This window comes from Haemaphysalis longicornis, unplaced genomic scaffold (genome assembly GCF_048455015.1).
Source record: "Haemaphysalis longicornis isolate Haplotype H1 unplaced genomic scaffold, Haemaphysalis longicornis Haplotype H1 scaffold_8, whole genome shotgun sequence".
Lineage (NCBI taxonomy): Eukaryota > Metazoa > Arthropoda > Arachnida > Ixodida > Ixodidae > Haemaphysalis > Haemaphysalis longicornis.
The window spans coordinates 173,837,724-173,863,362 of record NW_027526445.1 but is presented as its reverse complement, the minus strand read 5'-3'; the positions used below and the strand labels follow the sequence as shown (position 1 = coordinate 173,863,362).

The window sequence follows — 25,639 nt, the reverse complement described above, 5'->3', positions numbered from 1 at the left end:
CGACCCAGAGCTGAGCGGGTCTGCCGCGGCTGGCGCTGCGCTCGCCCAGCAAACTTCGCTGTCCGGAGCCTATACTTGTGACTTATTGGAATTGTAAGATGTAGTTGTTTCTTTTTGTAAGTTGTACTTTGTTTTATTTTTCTGTTCTCATTGCCGAACGAGGTATTTGCGCTTAAATTTCGGGCACATTCTTTTGAAAGCCCCAAGAATGGTGGGACAAACAGTGGAAGTTACGAAAGCACACGTAAACATAGAAGTGCCAATGCGTACTGCTGTTGGTACTGCGCGCACTATGCTTGGTTTAGCTGCACAGGATTGCGGTGCTCTGGGGTTGCTTCAGACGACACTGGCCGATTGATGCAAGCAACGGCGTCTTACGTGACCGTATTTGCCGAGCGAGCACCATATTTCACGAAACGATTGTCTCCAAGAGCAAAACGAGCCAGGTACAAATATGTTCACAAACAAACCACAGGCACAAAACGGCTTGCCGCGGTGTGGTGGCGCCATCTAGGTTCAATAACGGTGAACAAGGCCCTGTGATGTCATTGCAGACCACGAAAACGCACGATTTAGCGGGAAATTCAAAATTTTAACTTAAAATAATTCATTTCTCAGTGAATAAAGCATCATTTTCATTCGGACAAGCACTGGGGGCACCATAAAACACGAAATCTTTCGAATAACACAAACGTGTGTTTTGTCTTCATGGCTCCTTTAAGCCACCATCCTTTTCTGGCTTATTAATATGACAAATGTACTGGAACACCGAACGTTTCAAACACCGTCCGTTCTTTTTCCAACGGCGCGAAGGAACCTGTGAAATGAAGCATGTGCTATGTCGTTTTGTTGCGTGTTGATTTCGCTTTACTTTAGCCTCTATAAGAAGAATACCAAAAAGACCACCCGTATTTTTAATGGCTCTAAAAGTGGGAATTTTTTGGCGGGAAGCAGGACCAGTTTAGCTGGCCCGTAGCACTTAATCTTCCCCCGGTTTGTTTTGTGACCAGGAAAGAAACAAAGGCTCCGTGCACCGTCCTGCCCACACGCAAGTTCGCTGCACCGGTGGCCGAGAAATGGACGCAGTGTTCGAGTCCCCGTTTTATTGGCGGCGGCACCGGTGGCAGTCTCTGTCGTCTAGAATTATTGCTGGTTGCTCTCTGTGCCCACGGCTGGATCACGAAAAGGTGGCACCAAAAGGCGGCGGAATCACAAAAAGGAAAGGCGTCTGAGTGACGACGTCCGGGCGGCTAGCACCGTCCGCGTGATATGCAAGCCTCCAGCGAGTGACGTCGGGGCACTGTCCGGGCTTCCTCCTCACGTCACTGCGTCTCTGAGTGCATCACTGAGTGCGGCCCTAAGCTTGGCGGTGGAGCTGAGAGCGGGATGCTGCGGGTATCCCGTTCGGCTTGCGAAAGAAGCTGTCAGAGGCGCACGGGTGTGCGCAGAGTCTCCCCCCCGTATTGCACGTCCGCCGGAAGAAGTAGAAGAGGAAGGGGTAGCTGAAAGACGCGGTGTTCGAATCGACGCACCCGACGGGCCCTCCTCACACGTACCACTCCCTGAGGTCCTTGGAGCTCTTCCTCTTGGTGCCGCCGTTGGCCTTCGCCGGCTGCGGCTGCACGGCGCCGTTCAGCTGCTGCGCGGTGGCCACGGGCTGGTACGGCTCGGCCTGCTGCCCGCCCGGGCCCTTCGCCGGCGCTGCGGCGGCGGCAGCGGCGGCGCCGGTCGCCGGGTCGAGCTTGTAGGCGCCGGCGGGCCGGCTGCGGAATTGGTAGACCAGTAGCGCCACGATCACGATGCTGATGAGTATGCCCGCGATGACGCCGATCACCAGCGCGGTGCTGTCGGCCGAGCTCTTGAGCTTGGGCGCGGGCCGCTGCCGCTCCTGGTCCGGCACGGTCAGTTCCGGGATGGGGACGCTGATGACCGCGGGTGGCGCCCCCTGCGTGCTGCGCGGCTGCCAGGGGGCGCGCGTCACGGCGAACGTGCGCACGATGCTCCACTCGTGCTGTGAGTGGCGCGTCGTGCTCGTGATCGCGCTCGCCGCCGTGCTCGTCGACGAAGTCGTCGACGTCGTTGTCGTCGAAGGCGGCGTCGAGACGGCGTCCTCGGCGTCGTCGTCGTCGTCTTCTTCTGTGGGCGCGCCCGATCCGCCGTCGAGGCAGTCTTCGTCATCGCAGTCTGTGGGGACACCCTGCGTTGCGACTACGGGCGGCGGGGAGGGCGCAGGCCGTGCCGTGGGCTGGACGAACACGGCGGTAATCAGGTCGTCGCCTGCACGATAAACGGAGCGGCGCCTCAGAGCCCATACATATAAAGCCCGCAAGTCTCCTAAGCCAGTGTTTCTCAACCATGAGCGTCTCTTGCGGGCTACCAAAAGTGATGGGATATCCTACATACGTCTCACATTATCAAACTATTCGCTCTAGCGTCCAATTTAGTCCACACCTATTTTATGCCCGCCTTTTGTAAGTCTGGCTTCTCTGCACAGCTGCATTACAGCGCTAAAATCCAGCTTTATAGTTTATTCTGCGCGAAGTACAACGAACGTATTCCCTCGCGTACCCCGTTTGACAACCGCTGGCCTGAACAATGCAGTAGGGCTCTGCTGACGCGTGCTCTTACCCGATCCGAAGCCGTCGGTGCCGCAGTCATCGTCGTCGCTGTCGAAGCAGCCGGAGCCTTCTGAGAACACCAAGTCATCGCCTTCGTAGGATCCCGGAGAGGCTCGCGGTTGCTGCAATCGCATAGGGGCGGTTAACCGTCACGCCGTCTGAACCGAAAACACTCGCGGTCAACCTGATCTGAGAGTCACCATCAGGCAGGCGTAGCACTACTTAGAGGACCGTGGAACCACGCCATGGAACCATGACAAAAAGGCTACTCAGTCTCGCATTCGGAGTCACTTCGCTCGCGAGCTGATGTCAGACGGTGCAAAGAAGGCCCACAGGGGGGTTTGACATGGTATCATGCTCGTCGCTCAGAAAACGCGCTTCTTTATTGACTACATTCTTCGGGAACCCCTAAACGATCGAGGTGTCTGTACCCGAGTGAATTGTTTGAACACGTGGGCTGGGTGAGTTCGACTAGAGCGCCGTACACACTAGTGAGTACGCGTTTAACGGATAGGCAGCGTCTTCCCTCGCTTCTTCTATATTTTCTTACATACAAGACGCCCGACACTTTTGCTCGTTCCCCAACGCGGTGTTCGGAAAAGCGCATCGGACGTTACACACGGCAATGTACGCAACGACGTGGCGGCGTCGACGCATGGCCCCACCTGCTGCATGCGAGGCGCCCCGTTGGGCGGCTCGTACGGGATGGAGAGGAGGAGCTGGACGTCTCCCTGGATGCGCACGCGCGGCTCGTTCTCGGCGGCCAGGTCGAGCAGGCGCACGCCGTCGAACACGAGCCCCGCCACGACGCCCTCGAGCGGCCGCTGCACGGCGCTGCCCGCCTGGTGCTGCTGCTGGAAGCCGCCGGCCTCCACCGACCAGTAGCGGGACAGCACGCCCGGACCGCGACCTGCACGCACCGCCGCCAGCGAGAACACCCCAACGTGTCGTTGAAACATAAAGATCTTCGTGTACCGAGTCGGCTGTCATCGGACTAATTGTGTTCGACATCCGCCTGAAATGCAGCAGTACGGCTTCAAAAGGAAAGCTATACAGTTTTATTAGACATTTCGATGTCGAGGAAGAATTGGTACTAATGCACGATTCGGACATGGGACCACCCCGCCTACCTGGGGCAGTCGCTGTACCAACTGAGCTAACCACGAGGCCAGCCGTTCGTATAGTGTGAGCGCGAATTGATCAACTCGACGTGAGGGCCAGGTGTTAACCGACAAGTTTAGGGGAAATCCCCTACGTAGAATACTACTCCACCTTGGGTATTTCCGTTAAAGCTGTCGATCAACGAATAAAAGAGCTCACTTGAATGAGAACGAAGCATGGTTCCCCCAATCGCAAAATACCCTTCGCCATAAAAAACGAACAGCTCAGGTACATGGCGAATGACACACAATGCCACCGTCAAAAAAGTGGACACGCCAGTCATCACAAATAACAGCGAGAACAAGTACTTTCCGGAAAAGTTCTTTTAAGACGACTTCGGAAGCACGTGTTACGTCTACGTCATTGTGGTTTTGGACCGACGTCACAAAAACGCGGCCAAATTACTTCGACACACGCTATTAAGCACTTCCTGACGATTCAGGTTAAAGTAGAATAAACAGAATAACCTCAAACCAAGAAACGGTGTATATAATTCGAATTAAATGCTGTATTTGCCTAATTTACTTATGTCTGTCTTCATGTCCAGTTCGCCTAGTTCCTCTGTAAGTTTCGATGACGCTTTAACAATGCTACGGGACTTCTTCGTCCTCTACAGCTGGTGTAATTAATATTTCGGCGTTATAAGTGCACGTCTCCCTGTTTTCTTCGGTGTGCTTGTTGTCGTTCCAGTGAACCCCACAGCATATAACGACAAACACGATGTGGCAGCAAATGAATCTTTAAGAAGCGTCGTCAAGGAAACCATATAGTTTTCACCTTAAGATTGCCTATGGAGATTTGATTGCGCCGGAAAATGTAGCCATCCAATGTGGACAATGTCGGGCCTTTCGCCTCTTGATATCTGTAATTCTTTCGAACTTACATAAAGATTACGTGCGATCGGTGAATTCCCGGTGGTCAAAATTATCATTTACAAGTGAACGTGTTTTGACGGTCATCACGAGAAAGTTTTCGTTGGTATTGCTAAAACAATTACCGTCACCACACAAGTAAAGTTGGTGTGAAAGCCGGCAGAGAACCAAGTCAGCTGTGGGTGTACAGTTCTTGGCGGTGGTGAGCGCTGTTGCTCGTAGAAGGCTGTCGTATAGGTTGTATTCACTGCCGATGCGCGCACGCATGCAGGCAACCATGTGAGTGCGCCGTCACTAATTACGTCGGGCCCCGCGGGATGGCGGCACTTGTCCGTGCTAACCACATGTGTGTTGGACGTTCCAAACTCTACCCCACCGAACACAAATTAATGCCTCGAATCCAATGTGAGCGCGATTAATAACATGTCTGTTGACACCACCGTTGAGAATCGGGGTGAAAGGGAGCAGACGATGCACGCCGGTGTTTTTTTTTTTTTTTTTTTTTTTTTTTTGCGGCGTGCGGGCGCAGTGGCACAAGCCGCGAAATGCTCATGGCCGGTTCCAGTGCTGCCAAGCGAAGAACTTTTTCAGTGAATACCACCTATACATGAGGAGGGCGAACGTACCCTTGATGCTGCGTGCGTAGGCGGTTCTGTCGTCGACGGCGAGGGTGACGTTGGCACCGTTCCTGGTCACGCGGGCCACGTGGTAGCGGCCGTCGTTTACACGAAGACCCGGGTCGCTGGCCGTAAGGTCGCCCGCGCTCCCGGCGCTGTACGTGACCATCAGCTTGCCGCCCTCCTGCGCAAGAAAGGGAGGACAGAGTTCTTCCATATATAGTATGTAAACCAGTTGAGAACTCCGCTTCCGAACACGGGCCGTGCGAGCACCCCTGATTGGTTGAAGCTGACGGGTATCGGCTCCTGTAGCTAGGGACAGGAAGTGAGCTTTGCTAAACATTTGCTCTATACCACAATAAAATAAAGCGTACTTTTCAAACTAGGAAACATTAAATTAGGTAATGCCTACTTCTGAACTCATGGGTTTTCCTTTTATGACATACAGCAGCAGCCGCAAGCAGTTGGGTGCTATACTTCAACTTTCTGCCTACAGATGGCAGGCTAGTCAACTTGCTTCATGGTTGAACATGTTTACTCCCAGCGCAAGGGGGTGACTGGCGGCCGGTTTTTGATACATGGAGCGTATGGAGAGTTTTGCCACTGGTGATATTGAGCAACTCTGGGGCAGAAGGGGCACGTTATTGTCCGCAGGGTACAACAGGTGTGTGAAGTTTGAACGTTCAGTCACCCTTCGATGAAGCGTACAGGGCGGAGAGCGAGGCCAGGCGGCAATCGCGTGATTTGACGGATTGACGTTTGGTCACATGCGGACGGTATGCTCGTCCTCACATTCACATGCTTAACGGTAGCTCCGAATCCACGTAAGGGGCAGAGGGGAGTAGATAAATACAAACAATCCTCCACGAGCTTCCCTTTTATGTGACATTGTATTCAGTGAAGACATCGACACATCCACCAAGAAACGCTGTTGGACGAAGAAATTAAGCAGCCATCATGGGGGCGCTGCGGGGCACTCACAATGTGCAGGAGCAGGAAGTGCTGGTCGGGTCCCGAGACGTGCACGAGCACGGCGTCGTCGGCCGTCGTAAGGAACGCCAGCGCCAGCAGGTCGGTGCGCGCGGCCGCCATTGCCCGAGGACCCCCGCTGGGCGTGAAGCGCACCAGTCCGGGCCGGGGACCGAACTTGTACGCGATGCTCTCTGCGGGGAGAGTAGCGGGGTGAGTCACCAGTGGACAGCAGCCGGTGGCCGAGAAACGCACCGTCCGAGCACGTAGGTCCGCTGAAGGAAGTGGCGTCGCAGTCGCACGACTGCTGTTCGTTCCAGCCGGGCACGCAGATGCCTCCGTTACTGCACGCACTGTCGCCGCATGGGGCCCACGTGGCTGCCAGAGGGGGAAGAAATCGTGATTAGTACCAGGGGAAAATCGAGGAGGTTCTAGCGCTAATGGTCTTGACATCCGACGAGTCAGGACATACGCTAGCTCACGCAATGCTCGAGTCAGAACATCCAACGATTCAAGGCAAACCATCTGAGTTACTACATCTAACGCGTTACAACATCCATCCGAGTCATCGCATCCGACGCATCACAATATCCAACAACGAGTCAGTGCATCCACAATGGGTGTTCTGACTCGTTGGATCGGACTCGCACTTATGATCACTACATTCTACGATGGATTATATCGAATGAGTCAGGACATCCACTAGGTGACGGGATGCCCGAGTCAGAACATATAACTAGCCAAGACACCTATCCGAGTCACTAAATCACTGTCTATAACTAACACTCTTACACCCGAGCAAAAAAGTAAATGAAAACACTTTTGAATGTGTTGTCGTTTATAGCACCCTTATGCCCTATCAAAACCGCATGGAAACACCCTTGTAAAGTGCTTGCGTCTTATTGTTAATTACACCCTTTCAAAATGATGTTTCTATTCGTTTTTTTGACAGTGACGTGTAAAAGTGTTTACAGACAAGGAGGCTGTAAGGCGCTTTACAGTGTAGATCCAACGTATCAATTCATCCAACAAGTCAGTACATCCCCCCGAGTTCCTAGACCTAACGAGTCAGTAAATCCGCCCGAGTCTGTAGTTGCAACGGGTCAGTAAATCCACCCGAGTCCCTAGATCCAAGGCGCGCCTAGATCCAACGAGCCAGTACATGCACAGATGGACGTACTGACTCGTTGGATGCACTGAATCGGCAGCAGCTAAGGGTGCTGCAGTATATCTGTAGTGAGTCATTTTCTGCGTAATCATCTTGTCTAATTACCTTTTTACATTTTTTCTTAAGTTAAAATCCAAACAACCATTTTCAATGTATTTAATTTACCCGTTATACCTCGGTGGAACGGGAAGGGTTTCAGTTCATGAGCCCGTTTAATAAAGAAGTATACCGTGGCATCCCCTGGACACGAGCGGGCTGGGCAGCAGCGCGTCGTCGAGCGGGTGCAGCGCCTCGCCGTTGAGGTCCAGGGAGGCGAGGCAGCCGAGGAAGCCCGTGCGTGATGCGAGCGTCTTGGGCAGCGCCGAGTAGCCCCCTCGGCGTACGCCGCCCAGGTACAGCAGGCCCTCGAGGTCCAGGTGCACGTTGGCGCCCGGGCTGGTGACGCTGGCCACGCGGTCGTCCACCACCAGGCTGTGCTGCCGCAGGGAGCTGCGGCCCAGCGTCACGGCGTGCCAGCGGTTGTCGTTCAGCGGACGCGCCGTGTTCGAGCGGACCTGGGGTAGCAGCAGTAGTAGTTGCCTGGTGAAACCTTCTGTACGTGCGGAATTATGGGAATACGGAATTCATACGGAATATAACACACCAAGGCGTAACTAATGCATATATTATTTCCAAAATCATCATCATCATCATCATCATCATTAACAGCCTACTCAGGTCCACTGCAGGACGAAGGCTTCTCCCACTGACCTCCCGTCGCTCTTGACCTGCGGTACTCAAGACCACATTTTACTATTGAATTTATTATTTCATCCCTCCATCTGGTTAATTGGTTAATGGCCTTCCCATTCTTCTAGACACATCTCTTGGTATCCACTCAGTTACTTTAATTGTCCACCGGTTGTCGGTTCCTATCAAGACATGGCCAGCCCAAGTCCATTTCGTTTTCTTTACTTGAACTATATATCATCTACTCGAATTTTTTTCCCTGATCCAGGAAACTCGTTTCCTGCCGCAAAGTGTTACTCCTATTATTATCAATTCCACGACACGTTGAGCCAATCTATGTTTGCTTTCCAATGGTTTAGTGAACAACACCCACACAGGACGGACTTTCGCGCCCGTCTTGTGTAAGTGTTGTTGCTTAATTGTGTCCAAGTCTTTTGGCGCTTTTTACCACGTCGAAGTTCCTTCTGCTTATTGTATATGTATTCTCAGCCCCTTTCTCCTTCTTTATGATCCATGCGAGTATTGTCTCCGCGGTGTTCAAGTAACAGTTTTGACACAATGGAAGACCGGTTTCCCGCACGTGCTCTGTGTCCAGAGACATTTTCAGAGCGTTTCGCTCGACCAACCGGTCTACGGGGAAATGCACTAGTTTTTTTACAGTACGCCATCGGTCCGACTAAGAAAGCTTTCGCTTCAAAAGAGCTGAACGGAAATGGCGCGAAAGAGGCCGCCAAACGCGGACTCCATAGCCGCTATGTAACCTATTTTTATGCCCGCCGGAAAGGCCGTGCCTTCTGTTTTGCTTACATGTGTGTTTTTCTTAGCCGTGCCTGACCGCGCCCGCCTGTCTTATCTGTGTTCGAAGCGAATTGCGTGTTTCCCTCCCTTTCCTTGTACGCCACACAGTTCATATTATTTAACAGGGAAACTGTGTTGCTTTAAGTGTTCTTATTTAGGCGAAAATGTTCTCGATATAAATTTATGTTTATAGTTACCAGAGCTCTGTTGATACAATCGCGGCAAGCGAACGACACGGCACCCAATTCGTCGACGTTCGTCTGTGCTCGTCACTTTGTTGACTGCTTCTTGGCCACTGGTGTTTTCTATAAAGGGACCCTGCAACACTTCTTTCGACTTTTTTAGATGCCACGCATCTCATTCACCCGCCTTGTCCCTGCATCCGGCGTCGGCGTCGTTGTTGTCGGCGTCCGCCCCTCCCCCATTCTCCTCGCCGCGCCAGCTTCGCTCTCCACCGCTCACCCCCTCTCCTCTCCGATAGCGAGCACTCTCTTGCGAGGGGCATAGGATTGAATTCGATTGGATTGGCTTGGATTGCCTTGGCTTGGCTTGGATTGGATTGGATTAAAGTGGATTGTGTTGGATTGTGTTGCGTCATAGCCGCGGCAGACGCACTGGCGCTGGCGCGTCCCCTCACCGTTATGCGCGCAATAAAACGCGGTGCCTGCGCCGCTCCGCTCCATCGTTCCAGCGCCGTTACTCCGCTGTCCAACGCTGCAACGTGAACCCCCTATGCGTCGCATCTACGCAGGGGTTCCCGCGAGGGGAGGTGGTAGTTTTTATTATATCCTAAATGCTTTCAGAAGGTAGTCAACAGACACACTCAGTGCTTAGAATAAGGGATCACAACTACCTCATCCAAAAATTACTAAACTTCCTGAAAATATTTTATCTCTCCCGTTCTTAGCGTTCTTCAACCGCTGGATTTACGCCATTGCCAAGGTGTAGCGGTCACTGGCGTGCTTTCATTCAGTTCCAGCAATGAACGCATTCGGTAGCCCCTTCAGATAGAAAGCCCACAGAAGTTAAGCAGAAACCGAAGGCGTACCTTCTGCGACGAGCAAATCGCGCAGTTTCCGCTCCGAACCGGAGATAACTGTAGCTTTTGCAGTGCTTCCAGACGCGAAGGAAAAAGCAAAAGCGCTTATCGGGAGCGTTGCAGAGTCCCTTTAGGTGTATTGCGGAGCACCAGTCACTCCAAGTTAACGTTCACTTCTACGAGAATTTGGCTATTCCGTCTTTACTGCACGTGACCAGCCAGAGAGCGAGGAGGGAGCGGCACCTTTCTGGGTCCGTCGCCGAGGTTGAACTGGTAGTGCAGGTGTCCGTCGACGAGCTCGACGGCCACGAAGTCCTGGCCCTTGCCCGCGTTGTACAGCAGCAGGCCCGAGGGCTCGAGCGTCTTGAACTGGAAGTGCAGGTGCATGGACGAGTAGGCCTTGAGCTGCGGGAGCCCCACGAAGGCCAGCCGCGAGCGGAACGTCACCGGCTGGTGCAGCTGCGGGGGCTCGCCGGGGGGACCCAGCTGGGCCGTCATCTGCGACGAAGGCCAGTGAAGACGCCTTTAGTTCATTCAAAAAGAAGTTAAGACTGCTGCAGTTACCCGATTTTATCGCAAATTTCAAGGCAAAAAAAAAAAAAAAAACATTGGCCCCGTATCTTCTCCTTTCGTTGCAAATGTCGCCGTAAGGCGATAGTGGACTGGTGCCCCTGGCTAGTGAATGCATCCCTTTTCTTTCCCGCTCACCTCTCATTCCCGTCTCTTTCCTTCCATGATAACACGCTAGAAGTTTGCTCAAGTCAGTTTAAATTTACCGCGTTCCACTGCTCCAGGCCTGGTGCCTCGATGCCAGCGCTGCCGTACGGCGGAGACGCGCGTGAATCGAGCCGCCCGACTACAACGATTATGGAAACACGTCGCGCTACGAGCGTTCCAAGTGGAACGTGGAACCCACTTAGTGGAACCTTCCATTGCTGTTGCCGTTTGATTTTTTTCGAATACCGCCAGGTAGGGCGGGCAACAGCAGGCGACGGGTTTCTGCAGTTGATGCAGTATTTTATTTGCTATCGCAAAAACCAAGCATCCGCAAATTTTTTAATAGAGGAACACTGCAAATATCACTTATGTATTCATTTTCTGCCTTGTAGATGTTTAGATTTGGCTGTGAGTATATAAGAAAATTGCGCAGCGTCTGTTTGAGATTCGCCGGCTGGCTGAATCGAGTGACAGACAGACAGACAGACAGACAGACAGACAGACAGACAGACAGACAGACAGACAGACAGACCAAAATCTTCCCGTTCAAGTAGACCGACAAAGACTATTGTCTTTAATATTCGATGTATTATGGAAAACCTATCAAGCGGTGGCGACTGCTCGGCTACTTTATTCAGGAGATTTCTCTATGACGTCACAGGATTTGCGTGAGTGATTGGCGATCACCGCCAAGAAACAAGATTGGGCGATTGTAAAGAGACCTCAAGTTCCGTTCGATCGTTTCGCTTGAATGCTAACGTGTAATTAACACAGTGATCACCGTGTTTTCAGTGCCATCCCATATTACGTCACCGTGGGATGAAATTTGAAAAATTTCCAATGCTTCTGGAGTTTATCCTGGTAAAAAAACATCGTTCGTGTCTGGAATGGAGCTGAGGGATTTACCAAAGACCAGTTCTTCTAATCGAATACAGTCGTATTTTGCATTCGTGGCTCCGTAAATAAGGGGCAGGCTCTTCTATTACTCCAGCTGTGTGCAGAAGAGCAGAGCAGATGGGAGGAGCCCCCTAGCTGTCTCCATTCATCGCGTGTTCCCAACGGGTCCGGGCACCTTCCGACGAGAGGTCTTCCAGCCCCTCCTCAACCTCCTCGTTGTGACAGGACTATGGCATCGTTTGTAGCCGTCGAGCCTTTTACGAGACGAACGCGACGTAGACTGTGCCCCACTCTCTTCCTTCCTTCCTCTTTCTCTCACCCTATCCTGAAACGCCCACTCCCCTTCCCTGGACTGGGTTGTATGAGGGTGAACTGCCCGTTGAGTTCAACAGTATCCCAGTTCTTTTCTCTTCCCTGCTTTCTTAATCCACCACCACCACCACCCATCTCCTGACCTGCAGGTTGGGTATGTGGCCCTGTCGGGCCATCTCGAACAGGGGCTGCCCGTTCAGCTGCAGCTGTTGCATGTGGCCCACGAAGCCCGGCAGGTCTCGCGCCGGGAAGTGCGGGCCCTCGCGGGTCACGCCGCCCACGTGCACCGTCCGCACCTCCAGGACCACGTGCTCGCCGCGGATCTCTGCAGCAAAAGGCAGGGCAATTGATGCTCGAGTTCGTGCTCCACAAATCCAGCTGCATTTTCATCATCATCATCATCATGAGTTGTTATTTCCTAGAAACTGATGTGGTTTCCGGGATAAAAGCTGCCTTAGCAGCTCGTCAAAGCCCTGGAAATCACATACAAGGCAATAGCAGCAAGCACATGAAAGTGTAATCAAATTCCGATTACTTATTCACGTAGATTAACACAAGAAGCATATCATACAAACTTTAAGAAAGTACCACGGACAATGAAGCATAAAATATACAAGTAAACAGAATGTGTATAGAAAACAGTGCATCTACATTCTGCATACACGTACAATATAAGGAGTAACAAGCAGCAGTGACGCTTATAGCATTCCCAAAAAAATGAAATATGAACATAAAAACTATGAGAAAACACACAAGATATACCTAAATTACAATGTAACAATTACAAGTACAGCATAGCAAAAGCATCGACAGCACGAAATAGCAACCATGTACTGGAAATTTCAATCCAACTGAGTGAAAAAGCTCCGTAGTTCTTGTTTCTTAGACATCTTTGCATGCCGATATTTATTGGGTAATAATGGGAGATTATGAGATAACGACTGCCACTTATAACTTGTTCAAAAATGAGGCACTTGTTCGAAAACGGACACTTTCCTGTGCACCAACGGTCGGTTACCGAGCTTGCCACGGTTCGGAGAGGAATGAGTTCTAATGCTCCTTAAAATGTTTCTCTCTCTTTCTCTCACCCCCGGTGGTGGTGTCAGCGTCCAGCTTCAGCTGCACCCGGTGTCCCCTCCGGTCCAGCTGGACGCTGTGCCAGCGGTCGTCGTCGAGCGCCTGGCCCACGTAGAAGATCTGCGCGCGACCCACTCTGGATCACTCACTGTACACTTCACGACGACGCAAAGGTGCGTACGTCGATGCACTGTTTTCGCGGAATTCGGGAATTAGCCAAAACATCACTGAGATGATCTGCACGACGTATTATATGAACACGTATTCAAGAGAGAAGCGCGCTCAACAACAGCGTCTACAATATATGTATAATTTTGGAGATGGTGGTTTCTCACTGCTACAAGTTAAAACGACTAGTAATGAGCTATGGTTGTCAAGGCCGTAGTTGTCAAGGTTGTCAAGGGGGGGGGAGGCGTGAATGTTTTTCGGAACTTTCTTACAAACAAGTGCACAGAACATAATCCGTCTTTACTGAATGGCAAAAACAAGGATTGGTTCACATTGGAGCCCTGAAGTAAAGAGCACTTAAAAGGCACGCGAAGATTTAGTGAAACGCCAGCACCGGCTTCATTTGGAAAATGTCAAGAAACTAGACAGGCGTTTCACGCTTGTTCCCGTAGCCAAAAACTGACACTCTTTTCTATGCAGTGGTTCTCAGGCGGTGAGAAGTGATGTGTGATATTCCAGTGAGGACACCATCCCCCTATTTTCCCTTGGGGGTACACCGAAGTAATTCAGCTCTGAAGAGCCTCGTACAGAACCGAAATCCACATATTTTGCCAAAACTGCTGGGACGTGCCGTAACTTGATACGCATAAAAATTGTGGTTGATTCCTCTGTGATAGGACTCGGTAAAACAAGGAAGTGAAATGTGCAGCGAAATCTGCAGCTGAGCATGATTTGGTCGGCGGCTGCCTTATGGATGTGCTTGGCGAGCGCCGTCCTGCTGACGGTCACTTCGGCAAAGGTGTACTGGCGTCATTTCCGTAACGGATATGACGTCAGTGAAATCCTGGTGTATGCCGACATAAAACACTTTCGTGTTGAAATATGAAACCCGAAAACGAACAACCCCAAGTATAACGTACTATTTACTACTAAAGGTTGCTTCCCCTCCAGAAGCCCTGTGTGCAGGGGTGCACCCTTTACAGGCCGCTTGCTTCGTTGTACTGACGTCACTTCCTTGATGGATATCACGCATGTGAAACCTTCGTGTATCCGGGAATAAAACACTTTCGTGTTAAAAAGGCGACGTTTTCTGCGTATGGGCCGACGCTTGCGTTGGTTGTGCACCGGACTGCTTGCTCGGGCGACATAGTACTACCTTGTTGCCGTCGCCCAAGTTGTAGGCGACCTTGAGGCGCGCGTTCTCCAGAGCGAGCACGAGCGCCGTGTGGTGCGTGGCGTGCGCGTCGGCGGCGGCCGCCAGCAGCAGCCCCTGGCCGCGGCCCGAGCGGAAGCGGAGCCGAAGGCGCTCCGCCTCTGACCGAGACGCGCGGGAGAGCTGCACGCGTGCGTACTGCTCGCCGTTGAAGCGCACGCTGGTGGCCTCTGCAATGGAGACAGGACAAAGCATGCTGTTGGGTGAGTTGGTACATACTGAAGCGGAGGCTTGGAGCAAAAAAAAAAAGCCGAGGACGGTGGCAGACGAGACAGGCGCCTGTCCCGTCTGCCTCCGTCCTCGTCTTTTTTTTTTTTTTTTTTTGTTGCGCTAAGCCTCCCGTTCAGAGACAAGACAGTTTCGCTCTCTCTCCCGCTCTCTCTCTCCGGCGGTATCCCTTCAGCACCCTCACAGGGATTTACCAATCATCATCATCAACAACAACCTGACTGTGTCCCCTGCAGGACGAAAGCCTCTCCCAAAGATCTCCAGCAACGCCTACGGAGTGCTAGCTGAGCCCATGCTTTCCCCCAGACTTTTCGCAGCTCATCTCCCCATCCTGAGCACGAGGTCACGGGTTCGCTTCCCGGCCGCGGCGGCCGCTTTTCTGATGGAGGCGAAAATCAAAAACGCCCGTATGTACGAGATTTCGGCGCATGTTAAAGATCCTCAGGTGGTCAAAATTAACCCGGAGCCCTCCACTAAGGCGCGCCTCATCGCCTGCATTTCATCGGCGCGTTAAAACCCTACAATCAATCAATCAATCAATCAATCAATCAATCAATCAATCAATCAATCAATCAATCAATCAATCAATCAATCAATCAATCAATCAATCCATAATCTCTTCATTGAGTTTTCAGCCGACCTATACTGCCTTAACGGTCTATTGGCAGCCACTCTGCTAAACGGATGGTCCACCTGTTGTCCATCACGCGCATGACCTGACCCGCCCATGCCCATTTCGTCTTCCACGTGAGTCTGTTCCTTAATATACCCGGCTGTTTTCTTATCCCTCAGCGTGACCCCTAGCATTCTCCTTTCCATAGCCCGTTGGGCCGACCTAATTTTCTTTTAAAGTCGTTTAGTGAGACCCCAAGTTTCTGCCCCGTACGTCATTACTGGAAGAACGCATTTATTAAATACGAGCTTTTGGAGTGGCAGAGGACGCTTACCAGCCCGGGTGTCGCAATTTGACTAAAAGCAGCCCAGCCCATGCTTATTCTGCGAGTAATTTTCTTTTCATCGTTTGAGTCAGAAGTTATGACTTACCCTTAGCCATCACTAGTCTCAACCATAAATATGGGCGAAATACCGTATTTTCGCGCGTATAACCCGCACCAAAAATGCGAAAATTTCTGTGGCAAAGTAGGCTGCGGATAATACGCGAGTGTTTGCTCTAGTGCAACTTCATGGCAATGTGCGTTGTGCCGCGAAGCTCCTATGCAGTAACACTGACTAAGCCATCCATGTCATCGATTGCGCAAAACATACGAGGAAAAGGAAGAAAAACCAAGGACGAGCGCAGTGAGACTGAGTGAATTGTCACTTTCGCGTTGCAGGCAGTGTATTCTACTCGCTAAATACACGCTTTTTTTGTCTACATAGTATGTGATGTGTTGCTTGAGCAGTAGCTTTGGTGCAGCCTTTCCTGTATCAAACGTGCGGGCAGCGAGGATTTTTTTTTCTTTTCCGGCGTGATGAAAGTGGAGGTGCGGATTGTGTGCAGGGGAGTGTTATACGCGCAAAAATACGCCAGCCCAGAGGCAAAGCACCAGCGAGATCGAGGGGAGGGGCGCACCCTTGGCGCAGACGGGTCCTGTGAAGGGCGTGTGGTCGCAGTGGCAGACGAAGCGGTTCCAGCCCTCGACGCAGCGGCCGCCGTGCAGGCAGGGCTGCGAGGCGCACATGCCGCCGGAGCCCGAGGCCGACGAGGCGGCCCGGTGGCACGAGGCGCGCACGGCGCCGGAGTCCTGGCGCTGGGCGTACGAGGCCAGGTCCACGGCGGCGCCGCCCACCACCAGGTCGCGCAGGCAGCCGACGAAGCCCAGCCGCAGCGAGCCCGACCACAGGGCCGGGGGCAGCAGCGAGGCGTCGTCCCCGCGCGCCGTCGTGCCCACGCCGCCCACAAACAGCGGGCCCTCGGCGTCCAACTGGTTCGAGCTGCCTGAACACGCGCAGGAGGAAAAACGGGACGGTCGTCAGTGTCCGTGTCGCTCCCACGGAGCAGGATAGATATCCGATAGATTCGACATTTCGGACATAAATACAGTGACGTAAATTGTCCAGGAGATGCGGCTGAAGAAGTATTTTTTTTAGAAGCGAACCCCTAAGGGGATGGGGCTGTTGGCGTCTCCTGTCGATGTGGTCGTCGTCGTAATCATCGTCTCATATAGTCACGGTAGTAAAACATCGGGAAACTCGTTTACGCCTCGCGCTAGAACGTAGCGCGTACTTAAAAACACCGGGGCACTCGTTCACGCCTCGCGCTGGATCGCTTCGTAACACGTTCTCAAAAACACCGGGGCACTCGTTAACGCCTCCCGCTGGAGATCTTCGTGCTTCAAAGACAAGAGACTTTTACAGCAACTCTGTATACCTATACCACCCAACGGTTTCATTTCCGTTGGCAAAAACGCCAAGGTGTCAAGAATACACTTACACACTGAATGCTTCACCCCTCACCAGGCTTCACGTTAGTGGAGATGGCCCGGGGGTTTTTTTTTTTATTTCGTCTAAATGAAGTTTACTCACTCACTCACTCACTCACTCACTCACTCACTCACTCACTCACTCACTCACTCACTCACTCACTCCTGACGAGGCCAGCACGCCGGGTGTATACTACATGTTGTATTCTGTGTGACTACAAGACACGAACGGTACTTAGTATCAGTAGAATCGGGATATACATGGCAGTTTCAATGATAAACAGAACTGATAACTTATATAAGAGGAGGGAAAATCTGGGGAGCGCTTCACTGTCGAAAACTGCGCTCAGCTAGGGTTCCGGGAGGAAAGATGCACTTGCAAGCAGGAGGTCCGGATGTCTGTTCTCTCACTGTGCTGTTTGTCATTTGGCATTCTCAATTTTCTAGCCCTGAATAGTCCACAGGCAGTCTGCGCACTGCGATCGGACCCGTGGTCCCTGCGGAATGCCCATGAAAAACAAGCGCCGCCGGATCGCCTCCCGGGTAGTCCGTGGACGTCCCGGGACTGATAATCGAGGGGAACCATTGTATTAACAACTAAGAGTGGTTTTCAACCGTGCTTCGAGTTTAGTCACATTCCAGCTCACCGGAACAATGGGCCTTGGGTGTGTTGAGCCAGCGGTGCTCCCTCTGGCCTGTGCAGGCTACAGCAATTACGTAACAAACTGTGGTTGATTCCTCTGTCATAGGAATCGGGGTCGCAATTCTTACCAAAGGCAGCCCAGCCCATGGTTATTCTGCGAGTAATTTTCTTTTTATGGTTTGGATCAGCAGCTATAAAACACTTTCGTATTAAAATATAAAACCCGAAAACAAACAACCCTAAGTATAACGTACTCTTTAGAACTAAAGTGTGCTTCTCCGCAAGAAGACCCTGCGTGCAGGGGTGCACCCTTTACATGCAGCTTGCTTCGTTGTACTGGCGTCATTTCCGCGACGGATGTGACGTCACTAAAATCTTAGTGCTTCCAGGCATAAAACACTTTCGTTGTAGGAATACTTTAAAGGGCTTCGCAAGGAGCCCGCTGTTAGATTACTACACAAACGTAACTCGTCAACCACCACAGACGACAGCATGTGCTGGAACATCACGTCGAGTAAGGCCCAATCTCTTGTGACCCGGGCACAGGTTGTAAAGCTCACCCACGAGCTCGCCCACGAGTGTACCGATGGATGCACATGTCCGAGCATCGAACATGGTGACCCGAACGAGCTTGGACAGCCAGTGGAAGACAAGGAATCCAGGGATGGGAATGCCTTGCACGAGGCAAGGCCCATAACATCAGCCTCTGCTCGATGAATATTTGTTCTCTCTCTCTCTCTCTCTCTCTCTCTCTCTAGACATCGACGACAATCCTTGTTACCTCTAAAAGTCGATTAGTACGCACCAATCATAGAGTGTCATACTAATATATACTAGAGGGAAATCGGGCGACACTGTCCAGGGTAGCCGCGCTTCAGCGAGCGTTCCGTCGTGCACCGGGAAGGAACTTTCCACTTGTCCATGACATTGCTCATGAACAGGCTGAAAAGTTGGCTCTGGCTGCAAAAAAAACTACAATATTACTGTAGAAGTTTCATCAAATCTGTTTTGATATTACAAAATTGAACCTCCAAAAAGACTAATTTTTCAGTGATCATGTAGAAGCGTCATGCGCGATGAACAAGAAAAAAATGTTACCCCGTTTTGTTGATTTTGGCTTCGAGACAAAAAAAAAGCCATATGGCAAGCTAAGCCAAGTAGGCGAGGAACGTCGCTAGCGGCAATTCCGCCGCACACGGCGGCCCGCGACTGCAGCGACAGATTTTCCTCTGGGATCTATTAGCATTAAACTCTATGGTACCAATAAGGCGGCGGTGATGTTACTCCACATATCGGGCAAACCCGGAAGTGGCTACTCGGGGTGCTACAGGGCTAAAACGGGTTCAGTCTATGTATTCTACTCCTGCAGGGAGCTGTATAGAGGAACTGTACCCGTTTTGCCTCGGTTACTCTATATAGTTCCCTGTGGTAGCTGTATGAGGAACTCCGAGAGCGGGCCGTGTCCCCCTGCTCACCAGGCGCGACGAAGTCCGTGACGACGTCATCGACGGTGAGCGTGCCGGCGCGGCCCGTGCGCGCCACCTGCACGTGGTGCCAGTGGCCATCGTCCAACCGCTTTTCGCTCGTCACCTGCGGGGAGGAAACGTAATGACAGGCTTGCTCATCATGTCGCACGCAATGCCCCGATCTTTCATTCGACACCGCGACAATGGACCGGAAATTCTGACATGCGCACCTCGGGGCATACCCGCACCTTTCCCACCCCAGTCTTAAGGCACCTCATCCTCTCTGCCCTCTACAGCCTACTCTCCCCCTGCCTCTTCTGCCTTGAAAGAGATGACCTGAATCACGTGAAGTGGTGTGCCCCAAACTGCCCCCTTCTAAATCCCTCCAATAACTATGTGTTAGCAGTGGGTGGCTGCCATGCGCAGCTCAAAGTCTACAACCCAGGACAAAGTCTTGGACTGGGAAAAAATGGTAGCAACGGCATACGACGTATAGGCTGCTTTCACCTCGGCCTCTTCTTTTTGTTTCCGTGACAATAAAAATGTTCTTACCACCACCACCACCGAAGCGAGTGGACACAAACAGCGCCCTGTTTGTGTCCACTCGATTCGTTCTTGTCCGCACCAGCGATATCAAACCTCTGCATTCTTGTTGTGGAGCATACCGTGGATAGCTGGAATATTACCGAGATGCAACCAACTAATGGCGACGGACGCGCCACAGAATTTTGTTGCTGCCAAGAGCGAAGAGTGCTGTCGTCTCCGCCCCCCCCCCCTTATCACCCTACTTCAGAGGGGAAGGGGGCATACCTTGACTGGACCCGAGCCCAGGTCGAGGATGAGCCTGAGGCGACCGTCGAGCATCTCCAGCGCCACCAGGTCCCCCTGGGCGCCACTGGCGTACAGTAACAGCCCGTCCGGCTCGACGGTGCGTAGCCGCACAGACAGAGCGCCCGCGGTGCGCGGATCCTCCCAGCCCGGCAGCGCCTGCGTCGCGCAAGAGGAGAAGAAGGGACCTGCTGCAGCCTCGTGGACACACACGTCCGATTTACTGTCAGTGTTCAATGTAGCTTTAAACCACAGTGGATCCAGCTTATCCGACCCGAATTTCCGCAGCACCGCGGGCCAGAAACAAGGTCAATTCCAGGTAGGTCAGCTTGACTTAGGCTATAACTTTCCCACTTAAAGGATGTCAGCCAGGGGCGCGTAGAACGTGCCAGCCAAGAAACGTCACTGCAGCATTGCACGCATACGCCGCCAAGAAGAAGGAAGGAAGGAACTAGCAATAGCTTAATGTGGGCCAGTTGGTTCGACATGGTCACAGGGTTTAAAGCTGCAAGAAAAAACGTGGACACTAGAAGAGAAAAACAACCAAGACAAACGAAGCTCCACTTCCAACTAAAATTTATTAAAGAAACAACCGGCATTTATATGTTATCCAAACATGACGTCACCACTGTATTCGCTTATTAGGAATTCAATCTCTGTTGCTGAAAGGGCAACAGATGGCTTGCTGACGCACTCCTTACCCGCTTTTTCGATTAAGAACGCTTCCATAATTTCCCTTTCAAGCCTATCGCTATCCCTGCGCAGAAATCTTGTCTGCTCCAACCTTGGTACACACTTGCATTGCTTACAGTGGTCAGACAAGTGTCCTCCAGCTTTGCTTTGTACAGCCCAATTGTGCTCACGCGCTCGTTCATTGGCGCTTCGTTTCTCTTGGTTGTTTTTTCTCTTCTAGTGTCCGCGTTTTTTCTTGCGCCTTTAAGCCCTGTGAAGGAAGGAAGGAATCAAGGCAACGGAAAGGCAGGATGTCAACTTGGCTATGGCCTAGTTTGCTATCCTATACATGTGGGGAAAGGTAACAATGGGAAAAAAAGATGAAAACAGTAAAAGAACGGGAAGGTAAGGACAAAGTGTAAAGAGGTGCTTCTAGCGTTACGACACTATAGACGATAAAGTTCACCGACTTCATAGAGATTAGGCTTTTGGGCTACAGTCTTCTGTGCAAGTTTGTTGTTTTTAGGAAGCACAAGAGCAGTTTTGTCGCCTTGTGCGTAGATGACGGAGAATGCCAGAGGCCCAGGATTTTCTCCTCAGAGAACGACCGCCCAGAATCCAGCTTCCGTAAAGTTGAGGAGAGTTGCCTTCTTGCCGATGAAAAACATGGACACTCGCTTAGAGCATGGCGTATGGTCTCTGGTGTGTCACAGACTTCACACGCGTCACTGTCTGCCATTCCAATCAAATAGGAGTAAGCATTTGAGAAAGTGACTTTAAGCAGGAGACGGCAAAGAATGGTTGCATCAGTTCGTGGGAGTCAGGAAGTAGCCCAAGCCTGCAAATCGGCAGGTGTACGAGACGTCACTGTGCACGCGAGACGGCGGCGCCGTGTGTGCAATGGTACTACATGGCCTAAAAGTAGTGTATTCCAGGCACTGCAACGATACGGCTATTCTTGACAATTTCCTGCACGAACGTTACTGAGAGTTCTGCGGTATTCTCCTGCAGAGTCATAAATAAAGCGCTTGCCGCATGAGTAATGTCTCATTTTTGTAAGACGCCGCTCTCAGTCGGTGCGAAGTGCACCGTAAGACAGCTAGATGGCTTAGGTACCTCACAGGTGCTTCCCGCTCATTTCCAGTAAGACCCCCCAGCCTAACCCAGCAGCAGCAGCAGAAGCAGCAGCAGCAGGAGCCACAGGGGGGCGCGTGTATACAAGGGAGAGGTAGGTATGCACGCACCAGGAAGGAGTCCCTGGTGGTGAAGGTGACCGGGTCGGCGGCGTCCACCTCTTGGCACACGAAGTGGATGTTGCCACGGGCCTGCACCAACCGGTTGCCCGACCGCGCCAGGTCGATCAGGTCCAGCTGCAGGCTGTCCGCCACCAGCTCCACCTGCGCACGGCACGTCTCTTTGTCAACGCGCGCACCAGGCAACTTGCCCTTCCTCCTTCCGGGTGGGTGGTCGGTCGTGACGGCGGTGTCCTTCCCCAAACACACTCCGCCGCAAACATCTATACGCTGACTGCTGTCCAATGGCCGAAACCTAAAGGAAAGGTAGAGTTACCACGTCTCTTCGTCAATGAGTGTACCAGGACACGCGCTGTTTCTTCCGAAGCTGCTCTTGGAACAATCGCAGGTCTTTATGGCGGTGTTCTCGCCACCCTGCACGCTATTTTACATTCGCTCCGAAAAAGTCTTTACGATGACTTCTGCCTAGTGGCTTAAAGCTTAGAAAACTTCCTCGGCATGGCTGCAGGTACAGCAATAACAAGGAAAGATGGGCGAAACAGTATGGTTGCGTGATGGAACGAAGCGTGGAAGAGATGTCAAAAACAGAGAGGAAAAAAGAGGATAGGACAGTGTGTCGTCGTGTATACCACTCTTAACAAAAAATCTCGTAAAAGGGTAGTAATGGCTGTATTTAGTAACTCCATACGAACTTCACTACCCCCTCAGAACGGTACGCAGGCACTGCCACTAAGTGTGCAACCGTTACTAATCTAGACCGTGCACTTAGTAACTGCTGCCTAACATTCACTGATAGTACAAAATTCTATGAATTATTGAACATAATAACTACAGCACTCTTCCCACTCCAAATCACGATTAAAACGTTTTCGCTAATCTACATGCTGACTTGTATACGCGCAGATTAAAATGCATAATTCTAAGGATATCGCTAAAATATTTCATTTTTGCGACAAGCCCACCGACTCTATGAGACGACTTTTCGCTGCTGGCTATAAAAGCAAGAAATCAGATGTATTTATAAGGTAACTAAGTAATACTCGCTCTCCTCGTCCATCCCGTTCGCTTTCTTGCTCAATTCTTGCTCGTTGTCTACTTGTGATATATGCGTGTTGAATGTGTCTATGCCGTGCTGCGCGCTCAGAAGATACACATTGTCACGCGTAGCTCTTCGCTAAGTTATGCATGACCAGTTAGTAAAGGCGCTAAGTACCTTGTTTATACTGGGACAAGTAACTCGTTAGTGTTCTGTTAGTAAGTACCGCGACCTTTTTGAGTGGACTTTTTGTACCTCTTCGTTTTCGTCGTATCTTACGCGCTTGGTTCCATCATGCAGGTACAGCTGTCGGCGACCAAGGCACGCAGAAGGCGCATAGCAGGGGTGCAATCGCGGAGCGGAGGAGTGCGCACCTTTCGCAGGCACCCGACGAAGTTAGGCCTCTTGGGTCCCGGAAGCGGCGCGTCGGCGCCTCCCACGAACAGCTCGCTGCTGGCCAGGAACGAGAAGGCGCCCGCCGTCGAGCCGCGCTCCGTGTACACGTTGTCGGCCGTGATGGACAGCTGCGGCAGGAAGAGAGGGAGCACAGTGAATAGTCATTGCAAGTGACGAAGGGAATAAATGCTGACAGAAAAAAATACAAGCACGGCAGGGTCATTTGGTGGAGAACATCACATTTTCGCTTCACTGTCTTTAAGTTCCTTGCAAAATTAATTGCACAGAATTGTTTCCTGGCATGATTGTAATCGGCTCGCAGTACATCTTTCAACTCACAACGGATGAAGCAACAACGTTCAGACGACTTCAAACTAACACGTATCCACACCGTACCCTTCTTTATGCCATTTATCCAGCAGACTATCAAGCCACCTGCAACTATTGCCCAGCGCCCGGTACCCTATACCATCAGGTGTGGAAGTGCCAAAAGACACCGGACCTGCAACCAATTCCCAACCCCTCCATACAACAGTGGACGGCTCGGTTGACCAGCAAGGACCCTACGTTCCAGCTTCACCAGGTGCAAAGGGCCCGCGCAACCAGCCGCACCCAGGCCTAAGATCCCGGACTAAGGATCCCCTCCACCGGGCGGGTGCCCTAACAACTGCACCTGTTGTTCTCAATAAACATTTCATTCATTCATTCATTCATTCATTCATTCATTCATTCATTCATTCATTCATTCATTCTAATGGCACTATAGACTGTACAGCACGCCGACCAGCCAACCCCGACTTCCTTCCATTGAAGATACTTGACTAGACGCTTGCGCCGGCGAGAAGGACCAAGCTGCTAGGAGTCGCCGCTGACAGCCGTGTCACCTTTACTGCGCACACTGGTGCCATCATTGCCCGGGCGCCCTGTCTCCTTGCCTTCTGTCAGTACGCCACCTGCAGCGCCGGGTCTGATGTCCTACATATACGCTGTTTACCCCGCTTGTGCTTCCCCAGTTGGAGTACTGTGGTTCTGTGTGGCTGCCGTATCAGGCCTGCCGTGTTGCATCCCTCACAAGAGTAGGCAGCCTTTGCCATACTATGGAGATCATCCCGGCTTGAGCGCGCCTACTGCGACTATATACAGTGTATCCCAGTTATCATGCACCAAGATTTCAAAAAAAAAAAACAGCAATGGCACTACTCGAAAAAAAAAACCTACTGCATAGTGTTTCCAGTACAGTGTAGTAGCGGCCAGTAAATTTTCATGAATGAGATGTAATTAATTGATTGTAATCAATTATCTAACTCGAGAAATACTGTCCTAATCATTAAAGTATCCATGAGGCCCTTGATGAGGCATCTATCGATGAGGCATCTAACTGCGGTATTTTCAGCGACGAAATAATTGCGTACTCATTTATTCTGGCTGATAAAGAAACCCTGCGAAATATAAAAAAAATACCACGTGACGGCGCTCCCGCGCGCATCATAAACCAGCGCGCTCAAATGATCTGACTGAAAGCAACTGCTTTGCCTGTTGAACTCCCGAAGAGACAGAGTATCAGCTTGATAGTGGCACGCATGGAAGCAGCAGCAACAGCCAGTTTTGTGGGACGCGTGTGGCAGATAAGGCACAAACCTGGTCGCGATTTCTTGTTTTGCTTTTCTTTATTTCATTCTGGGTCATTCACCGGCAGCCTGTTCGAGGGCACTGCTTTATGATGCGCGCGGAAACGCCGTCACGTGGTATTTTTCATATTTCGCGGGGTTTCTTTATCAGTCAGAATAAATGAGTACGCAATTAGTTCACCACTGAAAATAACGCAGTTAGATGCATCTCATGGGTACCTACAAGTGCCTCATCGACACTTTAAAGATTAGGCCAGTACTTCTCGAGTTACATAATTAATTACAATTAAGTCTCATTAACGAAAAAACTACCGGCCGCTACTCCACTGTACTGGAAACATTATGCGCTAGGTTTTCTTCGAGCAGCGCCATTACTCTTCTTAAAAATCTTGGTGCATGATAGCTGGGACACCCTGTATATATTGTCGCGAACAATGCATTGGGCTTCTTTATTTATGTCTTGTTTTTGCCGACCGGCTGCGCACGGCTGTGTTGGGTCAAGTGAAGCGGGTGTTTCATTCTTTATGCCGCGCGTGTTATCGCCGGACAGTGTTTTGAACTAACGCCACCAGCCTAGAATAATCTTCTTCGATCTAAAGTGTTCTGGATGTAATTCGACGGTTCGAGAAACACTCGCGCCGATAGATAAATTCCCGCAGATCAGACACCGTGGTATTTCGATTCGCCGACACTCGCCTGCGCACGTCACTT

At 51.4% G+C, this 25,639-nt stretch overlaps 1 protein-coding gene across 1 annotated transcript in view; it reads right to left on the bottom strand.

The window, feature by feature from the left end:
- Nucleotides 1-803: 803 nt before the first annotated feature.
- Nucleotides 804-25,639, bottom strand: part of Nrx-1 (Neurexin 1) — a 67,271-nt gene continuing 42,435 nt past the window's right edge. The window contains exons 9-24 of the mRNA XM_077682136.1: nucleotides 23,279-23,428; nucleotides 21,860-22,012; nucleotides 19,926-20,102; nucleotides 19,125-19,239; nucleotides 16,157-16,522; nucleotides 14,299-14,525; nucleotides 12,986-13,094; nucleotides 12,041-12,222; nucleotides 10,215-10,469; nucleotides 7,635-7,959; nucleotides 6,493-6,615; nucleotides 6,250-6,431; nucleotides 5,278-5,452; nucleotides 3,284-3,528; nucleotides 2,629-2,740; nucleotides 804-2,277 (exon numbers count right to left, since the gene is read on the bottom strand). Coding sequence (XP_077538262.1) covers nucleotides 1,547-2,277; nucleotides 2,629-2,740; nucleotides 3,284-3,528; nucleotides 5,278-5,452; nucleotides 6,250-6,431; nucleotides 6,493-6,615; nucleotides 7,635-7,959; nucleotides 10,215-10,469; nucleotides 12,041-12,222; nucleotides 12,986-13,094; nucleotides 14,299-14,525; nucleotides 16,157-16,522; nucleotides 19,125-19,239; nucleotides 19,926-20,102; nucleotides 21,860-22,012; nucleotides 23,279-23,428 — 3,627 coding nt within the window. The 3' untranslated portion in view covers nucleotides 804-1,546. The remainder of the gene's footprint in view (nucleotides 2,278-2,628; nucleotides 2,741-3,283; nucleotides 3,529-5,277; nucleotides 5,453-6,249; nucleotides 6,432-6,492; nucleotides 6,616-7,634; nucleotides 7,960-10,214; nucleotides 10,470-12,040; nucleotides 12,223-12,985; nucleotides 13,095-14,298; nucleotides 14,526-16,156; nucleotides 16,523-19,124; nucleotides 19,240-19,925; nucleotides 20,103-21,859; nucleotides 22,013-23,278; nucleotides 23,429-25,639) is intronic.